The sequence below is a fragment of the Neolamprologus brichardi genome, chromosome 19 (genome assembly GCF_056152115.1).
Source record: "Neolamprologus brichardi isolate AB-2024 chromosome 19, ASM5615211v1, whole genome shotgun sequence".
Taxonomy (NCBI): Eukaryota; Metazoa; Chordata; class Actinopteri; order Cichliformes; family Cichlidae; genus Neolamprologus; species Neolamprologus brichardi.
Window position 1 is genome coordinate 8,899,600 of NC_142122.1, and position 13,774 is coordinate 8,913,373.

At 39.3% G+C, this 13,774-nt stretch overlaps 1 gene segment (V, D, J or C); it reads left to right on the forward strand.

Annotated features, from left to right (window-relative positions):
- The first annotated feature begins 8,589 nt into the window (after nt 1-8,589).
- The window catches only part of LOC102795878 (T-cell receptor beta-1 chain C region-like), a 75,827-nt gene continuing 70,642 nt past the window's right edge, over nt 8,590-13,774 (forward strand). Inside the window, 2 exon segments of the C gene segment in view lie at nt 8,590-8,632; nt 8,754-9,062. Of these exon segments, the coding sequence occupies nt 8,590-8,632; nt 8,754-9,062 (352 nt within the window).

Here is a 13,774-nt window from a genome sequence, read left to right on the forward strand (position 1 = left end):
CAGAAGACACCTTTTAAGGAAATAATAAAACGGCTACTTACACTCTTGCTTGCAATTTCCCCAGTATCCCTATTGCCTATATATAGAAGCCTGTTAATGTGCATTCATTGTATTTATTTATTCAATTTGAACAATTTATATGTATAAAAACTTCACAGACTTCAATATTTCCTTCTTGTTTCTACATCGTTAGTCTACTGTTACTACATTATTACTAAATTGTGATAGTAAGTGTTATTCTTTACATCTTTTAGCACTAATGTGCGTCTGTGATTTTGAAAAAAAAAAAAATAGATAATCAAACATTGTATCGCATGATGATATATCCCAGTATATCAAATATACTGGGATGTACCAAAGGGGGATCCACAATACCACCACACCAACATAGTTACTGACAATTCACAGTGCAGGGACACACTCACCAGCAGGTCTTTATTTAATCTGTGTGAAGCTGTGACAATATGGAATTCTGCACTGTTATACACACGCAGGTTGTGTTGATTGGAATGATGACAGACAGACCTCCATACTGTTGAATTAGAGACACAGCAGAGAGCTGAACAAAAACCTCTGCAAGTTGCAAATAATACTGAATATATAATACTGAAAATAAACAGATTACTGTTAACGAAATTAGAGTATTTTTGCTTTTAAATTACATTCTTTTTGGTTTGTGTACTGCATTCTTTGATATATTCCTAACATCGTCTGAATATTAAAATGAAACATAACAACTACAATTAACTTGTTGCATCTCCAACCACCTGCACCAACCACATTCAAAGATTTACTGATTACACTGTTTTAATTTATATTGATAAAAAATATATTAATTATTGGCAAAATTATGTTAATCAAAAATCAGTTCAGCTCATACTATACTCATATTTATATACATCAACAAACCCAGCCTACAGAAAGAAAGCATATTTTACATCAGCCCATGTGATCAATGTGGCACACTGCAGTGACACACCTACCTGTAACTCTTCATATCAGTGTAACTACACTGACAGAATAAAAACGCTCTCAGTTTTAGAACATGGCTATCACCAGACACAGTCTGCTCAGCTTGTTGGTATCTGTGCTCTGGATAAAAGGTAGTAGTGTTAGACTATTATGCATATTCTAGAAATCTAACATTCTGGGAAACTGTCTTCTGCAAGACTTAAAAGGTTTACTTCTTTAACTTTCACTCCTATACACACAGGTGGTGCTGATGGAAGTGATGTCCAGCAGACACTCAGTCTGTGGGAAAAGGAGGGTAAAAGTGCAACAATGCAGTGTAATCACACGAAGGGTAGTGACTATCTCTGGATGTACTGGTTCAGACAGCTACCTGGAGAAACCATGACACTAATTGTGTTTGCAACAACAGGCAAAAAAGATAATGAGCATGACTATGGAGATTTTGGCACAGAGAAATTTTCAGCCAGCAAGACTGTTGCTGAGACTGGGACATTCACAGTGAAAAACCTGGATCCAAAAGACCAAGGATGGTATTTCTGTGCTGTGAGTAAACACAATGATACAAACAGAGCAGAGAGCTGAACAAAAACCTCTGGGCAAAGTTCCCATTACCTGCTCTGCTGTAGGGAAACCTCAAGTACAACCACACACATTCTTACTATAATCTGATGCACTAAAATATGTCTGCAGTAACGTCAGACCTCCGTCACTCACACCAGTAGATTGTGGTCTTGGATTTTATTTAGCTAAGAGCACAATAATGATCCTAGATTGCCTGATCTATTGAAAATAATTCACATAATCATAATCATGTACTGGGATGTCCTGAAGGGGGACCCACTGTACCACTATGCTATCAACATCACTGACAATTCACAGTGCAGAGACACTCCCATCAGCAGCTCTTCATTTAATCTGTGTGAGACTGTGGCTCAGTTTCTGTGCAACAAAAAATGGATGTCATCATCATTAAACAAGTTCTCCTCACATTGGCAGTCTTCTTGCTGTGGGAATTGGGTAAGTTGCAACAAAATCAACATTTAAACTTATATAGAGTTGCATTTGTCATGCTGCAACAAATATACTTTAATCATATTTTGATATGATGCTGAAGGATGTGAGCAATCAAAGTTCAATATGGCATTCTGTACTGTTATACATAGGTCACGTTGATGGGAGTGATGTTACCCAGACCCCCATACTGTGGAAATATCAGGGTGACAGTGCAACAATGAGCTGCAACCATACAAAGGGAGATCTCTATTTCCAGATGTACTGGTACAGACAGCTGCCTGGAGAGACGATGAAACTAATTGTGTTCACAACAAGAGGCAAAAAAGATGATGATCAAGACTTTGGAGAGTTCAGTAAAGAAAAATTCTCAGTCACCAAGCCAACTGCTGATACAGGGACATTCACAGTGAAGAACCTGCAGCCAAATGACAAAGGATTGTATTTCTGTGCTGTGAGCCAACACAGTGATACAGACGAAGCAGAGAGCTGAACAAAAACCTCAGCGCAGTGTTCACCACTGTTACTATGACATAAACTGTAGGGGGACCTCAGACACCACAAACATTTCCAGATATAAATGGTTTCCCTCAGACATATTTCTAGCACAGTTACTAACAAAATCACAGAACAAGATTAAATAGTGCAAAGAGAATTGCAGCAGAAGTGATCAATTAGATGAAAATATTGCTCCAAACTGTTAAATATGAAATCACACATAAGGTTGTATTATTACAGTGAAGCACCTGTTGTCAGAAGTTAGAAATATTCAAACACATTCCCACCCGTAACTCATCTCTGCTGTCATACCACACCTCCCAACACAGAAAAAGACTGAGTCTGGTCTCTCAGTGTTATCAGAACACAATGATGTTCACAGCTGCTCTCATCAAACTCTCTGCAGCTTTGCTCTGGTTTGGAGGTATGTTTCATCATGATGCTGAAGACCAGATAACCTGTGTCTTCAGCTTTAATTTAATGCTAAAATTTCATGGTGTTCATGGGGCACTGTATCATAATTTAATTTTTCACACCTACAGGTCTAACTGATGGGAGTGATGTCTCCCAGACGCCTCTGCTATGGAAGTCAGAGGGTCAGTCTGCCACAATGACCTGCAATCAGACTAAGAATTTTGATTACTCTCAGATGTATTGGTATCAACAGCTGCCAGGACAGAAAATAAAGCAAATTGTTTTCACAGCTCCAAAAACCCAGCATACTTATGAAAGTGGCTTCAGTGAGGAAAAGTTTCCAGCAACAAAGAGCAGTTATGAGACTGGATCTCTGACAGTGGAGAAGCTGGTGCCTGGAGACAGTGGAGTGTATTTCTGTGCTGTGAGTAAACACAGTGATGCAGGTGGATTAAAGAGCTGCACAAATACCCAGACTATGGTTTCACAATGAACTGAAGTCATCAGTGTGTTTAATTATCTGTAGGGGGCGCTCAATGCTCATTATTCAGATTTACAGCAATACTAAACAATATCTGCAGTAACAATCGGTATACAATCATAAAACTCCTCTGTAAGTCAAAATGAACAGAAAAAATAATCATAAATCTACATACATGTCACTGCATTAATTTTGGACAAGAAACATAAAACTGTCCCCCAACGACAAACGTGAAATAAAAAACAACACAGGAAACAATGAAAATGAACTTTGACACTTTCTCCTGATTTACCTGAAAAAGTGTAATTAAATTGGATAGCTGTTTGTTTAAAGAAGGAATGTGCTCATCATATTGTCATTCAAGATCAGAACTGACCACATGTGTTGTATCAGGTCAGTTAAAGCCTGATTCCCCAGAATTTTAAAGAGACGCTTGTTTCAGTTGAGCAACTCTCACGTCACCAAACTCAACCAACCGACTTCACAGAATGTCACACACTGCAGTGACACACCTACCTGTAACTCTTCATAGCTGTGTAACTACACTGGTAGATGAATGTGACTCTCAGTTTTAGAACATGACTATTATTGGACACAGTCTGCTCAGCTTTTTGGTATTTGTGCTCTGGATAAAAGGTAAAATTCAATATTATTCTAACAATCAGAAATGATCAAACTTTATGAAGCTGTCAACTGCATGAGTTTAAATGTCCACCTATGTAACTAGTACTGTTATACACACAGGTCTGACTGATGGAAGTGATGTTGAACAGACACCCTTACTGTGGGAAAGGGAAGGTCAAAGTGCAACAATGTGGTGTAATCACACAAAAGATGCTACTTATCGTTATATGTACTGGTTCAGACAGCTACCTGGAGAAACCATGACACTAATTGTGTTTGCAACAACTGGGAAAAAAGATGATGAGCACGACTATGGAGATTTCAAAAAAGATAAATTTTCTGCCAATAAGCCTGTTGCTGAGAGTGGGACGTTCACAGTAAAGAACCTGAAGCCAGAAGACAAAGGATGGTATTTCTGTGCTGTGAGCCAACACAGTGATACAGACACAGCAGAGAGCTGAACAAAAACCTCAGTTCACAACTGTTAAATAAACTGTAGGGGGACCTCAGACACCACAAACATTCCCAGATATAAATGGTTTCCCTCAGACATATTCCTAGCACAATTACTAACAAAATCACAGAACAAGATTAAATAGTGCAAAGAGAATTGCAGCAGAAGTGATCAATTAGATGAAAATATTGGTTCACACTGTTAAAGATGCAGTCACACATAAGGTTGTATTATTACAGTTAAGCACCTGGTGTTACAAGATAAAAATATTCAAACACATTCCCACCTGTGACTCATCTCTGCTGTCATACCACACCTCCCAACACAGAAAAAGACTGAGTCTGGTCTCACAGTGTTACCAGAACACAATGATGTTCACAGCTGCTCTCATCAAACTCTCTGCAGCTTTGCTCTGGTTTGGAGGTATGTTTCATCGTGATGCTGAAGACTAAATAACCTGTGTCTTCAGCTTTAATTTAATGCTAAAATTTCATGGTGTTCATGGGGCACTGTATCATAATTTAATTTTTCACACCTACAGGTCTAACTGATGGGAGTGATGTCTCCCAGACTCCTCTGCTATGGAAGTCAGAGGGTCAGTCTGCCACAATGACCTGCAATCATACTAAGAATTTTGATTACTCTCAGATGTATTGGTATCAACAGCTGCCAGGACAGAAAATAAAGCAAATTGTTTTCACAGCTCCAAAAATTCAGCATACTTATGAAAGTGGCTTCAGTGAGGAAAAGTTTCCAGCAACAAAGAGCAGTTATGAGACTGGATCTCTGACAGTGGAGAAGCTGGTGCCTGGAGACAGTGGAGTGTATTTCTGTGCTGTGAGTAAACACAGTGATGCAGGTGGATTAAAGGGCTGCACAAATACCCAGACTATGGTTTCACAATGAACTGAAGACATCAGTGTGTTTAATTATCTGTAGGGGGCGCTCAATGCTCATTGTTCAGTCATACTAAGCAATATCTGCAGTAACTATGGGTATGCAATCATAAAACTCCTCTGCAATCTGGAAGCATAATTTTCTTGTACTGCTACAGTCAGAATGAAGAGAAAAATAAGCATAAATGCACAAACAAATCACAACATTAATTTTGGACAAAGAGGAAGTATACTTACCTTCAGTGTTAATCGTACAATTTTTATGCTCACACGCCCCTTACAATATATAAGCTAACTTTTAGAAACTGTCCCCCAACGACAAACGTGAAATAAAAAACAACACAGGAAACAATGAAAATGAACTTTGACACTTTCTCCTGATTTACCTGAAAAAAATGTAATTAAATTGGATAGCTGTTTGTTTAAAGAAGGAATGCGCTCATCATATTGTTGTTCAAGATCAGAACTGACCACATGTGTTGTATCAGGTCAGTTAAAGCCTGATTCCCCAGAATTTTAAAGAGACGCTTGTTTCAGTTGACCAACTCTCACGTCACCAAACTCAACCAACCGACTTCACAGAATGTCACACACTGCAGTGACACACCTACCTGTAACTCTTCATAGCTGTGTAACTACACTGGTAGATGAATGTGACTCTCAGTTTTAGAACATGACTATTATTGGACACAGTCTGCTCAGCTTTTTGGTATTTGTGCTCTGGATAAAAGGTAAAATTCAATATTATTCTAACAATCAGAAATGATCAAACTTTATGAAGCTGTCAACTGCATGAGTTTAAATGTCCACCTATGTAACTAGTACTGTTATACACACAGGTCTGACTGATGGAAGTGATGTTGAACAGACACCCTTACTGTGGGAAAGGGAAGGTCAAAGTGCAACAATGTGGTGTAATCACACAAAAGATGCTACTTATCGTTGGATGTACTGGTTCAGACAGCTGCCTGGAGAAACCATGACACTAATTGTGTTTGCAACAACTGGGAAAAAAGATGATGAGCACGACTATGGAGATTTTGACAAAGAGAAATTTTCAGCCAGCAAGCCTGTTGCTGAGAGTGGGACATTTACAGTAAAGAACCTGAAGCCAGAAGACAAAGGATGGTATTTCTGTGCTGTGAGCCAACACAGTGATACAGACACAGCAGGGAGCTGAACAAAAACCTCTGGGCAAAGTTCCCATCATCTGTAGGGAAACCTCAAGTACTGCCACACAACACTGTGGAACTGCCAAATACAATTCTTCATATATCTGTTAGACCTGTTGTTTCTATTGCAGTTTGCTCAGATCACAAGAATGATCACTGATGCTATACTGGAAGTTCATTACCTTACATTGCATTACAAATCACAAGATACGCTCTTATGTTACCTTTGTAGTTATGCTAACAATGTCTTTCTGTTATTTTAGAGTTGTTGGAAGTCCTGTAAAATTATTCAGCTGATATGTCTCTCTGTTTTGAGGGACAAAGCTTGAAGCTCTTTAAGGCAGACAGAGTGAGCTGCACGGCATCATAAAATTCCCTAGTCTCTTCACAGAATGTGCAAAACACAACCTCTCATTTGGTGATTTGTTTATGTTCCAAATTTTAAACCGTCTCACACTTCTGATCTGCACTGCTGCCTGCTGTTTAAACTCAAAACACAGCTGTAGAGCCTGGGGACAAATTTACTCATCACTTCCCAATAGAGATGTGAAAAGCTGAGCCCAAAGCTATGACACCAGGGTCTAACTATGTTCTGCCGATGTAACACATCCATGCAAATGTTAGTTATCTGACCGTACTGTGTTCAGCACTCACAAACAACACAGTGATCCAGTAATTTTGGTATCAGTACAAAAGTGACTGGGATTACAGGGAAATAGTACATGGTTATTACCCTAGCCTGTGTCTTATCATACATATTGAACCATCCATCCGTTCGCGTCCGCTTATCCTTTTCAGGGTCGCAGAGGGCGCTGGAGCCTATCCCAGCTGTCATAGGGCGAGAGGCGGGGTACACCCTGGACAGGTCGCCAGTCTGTCGCAGGGCCAACACACAGAGACTTAACATTCAGCTATGAAAACATAATTTTGTTTCAACATTTCTTGATTATGACAATTGAAGTACTACAACTAGTATACATGTCTGATTACTAAAAATAAGACATCAATTTCTTGCAACTTTCAGTTTTATATTTATGAAAGACCAGCATTCACAGCAGATATTTTAATATTTCAACTGATAGCATTTCATAATTCTTTATCTTCGTTAACTGACTGATTCTGAAGCCAATTGTAATGCTTTGTTCAGCTCAGAACTTCAAGCCTGGCCCGCTGAGCTAATCAATGTGACTGATCTGTATGTAGGGGAAGCTCCTGTACAGCTTTTATCTATGCATTTTACTTGACGTGTGAGCAGATTTTTTTTCTTACACCAGCTTATAGGATCAAAGAACATCATACATCTCTGTAAATACAGTAAACCAACAGAGAACATGACTGTTATTGGATACAGTCTGCTCAGCTTGTTGGTATTTGTGCTCTGGATTAAAGGTAAAGTTTATAAGGTGACAACATTTATGAACCTGTCATTAGTTGAGGGTAAAATATTGTAAGATCAGTATTTATATATTCCAGCTATCAGAAGGCGACAACTGTCAAGTGCAAGAGTTAAAAAGTTTACTTGATTAACTTTAACTGTTGTACACACGGGTGGTACTGATGGAAGTGATGTCCAACAGACTCCCATACTGTGGGAAAGGATGGGTGGAAGTGCAACAATGTAACTGTAACCACACACAGGGTGATGTCTATTTCCAGATGTACTGGTATAGACAGCTGCCAGGACAAACTCTGGAACTAATTGTGTTCATAAGTATAGCCAAAAATGATGATGACCATGACTATGGAAATAAGCACAGAGAAATTTTCGGCCAGCAAGTCAGTTCCTGAGAGTGGGACATTCACAGTGAAGAACCTGGAGCCAAAAACACAGAGGCTTGTATTTCTGTGTTGTGAGCAAGCACAGTGATACAGACACAGCAGAGAGCTGAACAGAATCCTACATTCAATTTCCATTCCAGCTTCCATTATCTGCTCTACTTAAATAAACTTCAAGTACATACACACACTTTCTCACAGTAATGTGACACTCCCACATGTATCTCTGCATATATCACACCCGCTGACAGTTGACTGTGGTTTCTATTTCAGTTTGCTCAGAACACAGTGATGATCACAGCTGCTCTGATCAAACTCTCTGCAGCTTTGCTCTGTATCGGAGGTACTTTACAAGTTGTTATTTTACACTAAAAGCTGCTATGCTGTTTTTTTTAGTTAACATATAGAAAAGTTGTTGGAGGTCTTGTTACATGATGTGACTTTTTCATTCTCAGGTCTAACTGGTGGGAGCGATGTCTCACAGACTCCCCTGTTGTGGAGTACCGAGGGTCAGTCTGTCACAATGAACTGCAACCACACTAAGGGGGTTGCATTTCGACAGATGTATTGGTATCAGCAGTTGCCAGGGAAGGGAATGAAGCAAATTGTTTTTACAACTGCATACAGTACTCACACATATGAAAGTGGCTTCAGTGAGGAAAAGTTTCCAGCAACAAAGACCAATGAAGAGACGGGATCTCTGACAGTAAAACAGCTGGTGCCTGAAGACAGTGGAGTGTATTTCTGTTCTGTGAGTGAACACAGTGATACAGGTGGATTAAAGAGCCGCACAAATACTCCCTACAGACAGCACACTGATAAACTAAAGATATCAGTGTCTGTAGGGGGAGCTCTGTACCTGTTACTGATGTCAGGACTTGGTTAGGGTTCAGCATTCCTTTTTTTAATGATCTATGATAAGAATGGCTTATTGCAGTTACACTGGCATGACAATATAGATATTTTTTAACAGCATTAATGTTGCTTGACTTTTTTTTATTTATTTACAAGCTAATTTATCTATTTCAGTGTTTAACACAGCAACTTTAATAAAATATTATACTACATCTGAGTTTTACTTTATGTTTTTGATCGTTTTATATGAATAGTCACAAGCAGACAAGTACCTGAAAAAGGAATTTTCTGTGAATAAAGGCCACATTAATTTGGATTGTGTTGTACAGTAAGACACACGGCCTAATTGAAACTGCCTAGTATTAAAATTGTGCATGGTAGCAGTAATGATTTATCTCTTTTGCAGCACAGCATCATGCTTAACAGCTCCCGAAAATATCTCAGTGTAAGAGTAATCTTTAAAGAAAAGGGGCGATCGTGGCTCAAGAGTTGGGAGTTCGCCTTGTAATTGGAAGGTTGCCGGTTCAAGCCCCGGCTTGGACAGTCTCGGTCGTTGTGTCCTTGGGCGAGACACTTCACCCGTTGCCTACTGGTGGTCAGAGGGCCCGGTGGCACCAGTGTCCGGCAGCCTCGCCTCTGTCAGTGCGCCCCAGGGTGGCTGTGGCTACAATGTAGCTTGCCAGTGTGTGAATGTGTGCGTGAATGGGTGGATGACTGGATGTGCAAAGCACTTTGGGGTCCTTAGGGACTAGTAAAGCGCTATATAAATACAGGCCATTTACCAAGATCAACATGAACTCAGCTATCATCATCATCATCCATTTCTTGGTTCTCTGTTTCTGGTAATTATACCTGCTTTAGTTCCATGATATTCATTTTAGATGAGCTATAACATTACAATAACAGTTGGTTGCTATATCATTATATTTATATACTTTATAACACACTGATAAGAAAGAGTGGGGGAACTATCACTCAGCCAAATATCATTTGAGTTTTGAGCACTGATAGACAGTGTAATGAATATAAGCGGTTTATTCCATTTAAGGGTGCACAGAAAACCTACACTGCTGCAGGAAGAATCTGCAAACACCCCCAGCTGACCAGGAGAGTCAAGCCAGAAACCTTCTTGCTTCAATACTGGCACATTCTGTTGCTTACCTTCTTGGTATCATAATTTTTCTCTCCTCCCCTTTAAGTAACCCGCAGCAAGTGTTCAGCCTCTCACTCAGTGCAGATACAAAGAGGAACATAAAGACATTATGATGAGAATCATCACCAGGATCATTCTTCTGCTTCTCTGCTTCTGTAGGTTTGAAACTGAACTTATTGCTCACAACTGGCATTTTTCCTTTGGTTCACTTTATATTGTTTTTCACTTTCACCACAGGTCCTTCATTGTGCACAAGAGTTCAGCAGGTTCCATCATCAATATTAGGAAGTATTCATGGTGAAACAAGAATCAGCTGCAACCATTCAGAGAGCGCATACAACGTAATATTGTGGTACCAGAAGCCAAGGGGTGACTCTGCTCTTAAACTGATTGGATATATTTTATATGGAAACCCAACCATTGAGGATGGATTCCAAGAATCTTTCAAAATTAGTGGAGATGGGTCAGTAAAATCACAGCTTGAAGTGGAGAAACTCAAAGCTGAAGACAGCGGTAGTTATTACTGTGCAGCTAGTACACACAGTGAGCTAGTTAACGTCTTGCTTTTACAAAAACCCTACATGATATCACGCCACATAAATAAGCAGCAAAGAAGTGCGCACCTGCATCTAGCTGCTGTTTATGGCAGGAAATCACCAGTGATATCAGCCATAAAACCATCTCTTCCTGTGTTAGCCCACACAGAAGAATGCATTGATGATGAAGTGACACACATAATGTAGATCCCTCCTCTTCCTTTACATTCAGGCAGCTCTGTTCATATTCGTCACACCTTTGTTTTCATCAATGTAGGGATCATGATCAGACTCATCATCCATTTTGGAACGCTGTCGTTCTGTTTAACAGGTAATGTTCAATTCAAACTTACAAAATCTTCTTAAAATATTTCAAGTTTTTTGTTACCTCTAAAGCTTTTATTTTAAAAACTTTTATTCTGCAGAAGTCCCAAAATCTGGCATTCATCAGACTCCAGCTGCCCTCATTAAGGCCCCAGGAGAGGAAATCCAAATACACTGCAACCATTCAAACAATAAACTTGATATGATACAGTGGTACAAGCAGTCTCCGGGGGAAAATGAAATGATTCTACTCGGTTATGTACGATTTACCTTTACAGCTGTTGAAGATGCATTTGAAAACATTTATAAAGTGACAGGTGAAGGAAGTAAGCTGTCAACTTTTCACATTCCAAAGCTGAGAGAGTCTGTGGACAGCGCCATGTATTTCTGTGCTGCCAGCGCTGCACAGTGTTGCGTCTACTATCCTTCTTCAACAAAAACCTCCTCTAATGCAGACAGCAGCAGTTATTCTGGAGAGCACCAAATAAACCACATATCAGTGACTGCTCACACAGCTGTCATGCCATGAAACAGCTATAATTATTTCATCCTTTAGGGAGCGCTGTTGCTCTCCACATTGTTTGAATTATGATCATTCCTCATTATGAGGAAACAATACAAAACACTTAAACACAGCAGGAGTTCTCTACAAAGAAAAAGACGAGTCTGGGTTATTAGGAGAAGTGTGAGGGCTGGAAACAAGAGATAATAGTCAAAGGAATAGAGGAGGAGGGAATAGAAATGGGTAGAGAAGAAGAAAAAGCAATAGTGACAGGAGCATTGAGGAGACTGCTTCCCTGTTAGCTCCTTACTTTCTCTGTATTTACATCCTGCCCCACCATGCAACAATCATCTATCTGTTTCATTCACCCACAACCTCAGCTTTTCTTTCCCTTTCCTCTATTAACTTCAGCCAGTTCCCTTTCCTTTCTAGCCTTAGCCCAGGACTGTGCTGTGATCCAGAAATAGCTGTGCATATGTTGTACCAGAATTTTCTATTGAGGATTTACTAACAGACAAGAACTAATACAATAACAATGTTTTGACTTTACTTAAACTCGGCCTGTGTATTTGCATTGCACTGTACTTGTGCATTGCTTGATCCCACAGTACTAGTGTTACTAATAGAAGCATTAATAAAACTCTTTAATTTAACCATTTTGCCTCCCTGTCTCCTTTTTTTCCCACTCAGACACTTTTTGTTACTTTCCCTCATCCCCTGGACCTTTTTAGGGGAACGTAACAGTGTGTGTGTGTGTGTGTGTGTGTGTGTGTGTGTGTGTTTGTGTGTGTGTCTGCTCCCTAAAATTCAATATTCCAGTAATCAGTATCACAGCTCAATCTCATGCACCTATAACATTTTCCTTTATGGTGTGGCAGTATATCTTTCATGGATCTTACATCAGGCTGACACCATGACAGTGGGCTCCACCCACAGAATGGAGTTTCACTCAAAAGCTAGTTTACTCAGAAAGGTTGGAAATCCCAAGCAGAACTGAAAACAAGGCATCATGATTTTTCTGCTCCTGAGCGTCCATTTAAACTATATTCTAGTTTCAGGTAAATACCATAAATGTGCTTAATGGTTTAGGACTTGATTGCACAGTACTATATTATAACAGTATATAAGTTGCATTTTTAAACATACAATTTTAGTTTAACTCCTATACATTGTTTCTTACTTTTTGATGTTGGTCTGTTCAACAGGTTCCTCTTTCAGTGATAAAGTCGACCAGACTCCAGCTAATATTTACACAAAAGGAGAGGATGCTAAAATCTACTGCTCACACAGCATTACAAACTATAACCGAATCCTCTGGTACAAGCAGTCAAAAACACAGCTACAACTGCTCGGACTTTTATTTTTAGGTAAAGGTACTATAGAGCCTGGAGTTAACGTGACGATGGATGGGGGTGCAAATGAAAAAGAGAATTGCACATTAACAATTAAGGAAGTCGAACTGAGCAGCAGTGGAGTGTACTTCTGTGCTGCTTATTACCACAGTGCTGCACATCACTGCACCTCAATACAAAAACCTATCAAACGTGTTCTTAATCTTTTTAATACAGCCTCACACCTGGAATCAGCGATTATAACCAATGTTGGTCTCATAAAGATCAGATATTATAACAGAAGGTTCCTTATAAACAACTATGCAACATTTGAGCTGCCACTTCCTGTAATAAAGGCCAATCTCAAATGGCAAATATATCTGTAGAGGATTATTATTGGCTGTTGACTATGAATAAAACAGCTTAAAAAACAAAAAATAGTTTTAAGATACATTAGCTAAGTTTTACATGTTTAACCATTTAAATACACAAGTCTTATATTTCTTAAAGTAGTAGAAAATTAGTGATTTAATAATTTTAAATACATTGACTAAGATGAAGTAACTTGGTTGGTTGGGTCTCTCTAATTAACAGGAGAGTTTGGTAACCTTGGTGATGGCACATGTCCTGTCATAAGGTGGCAGTATATCATAGAGTTTCTCACTGAACCAGGTGTGTGAACTGGTGGTTGTGAATGGCACAATCCTTTAGATAAAAATAAACCTCAGGATATAATAGGACTCCACCCCCGAGTGATGATTTGACATAAGAGAAG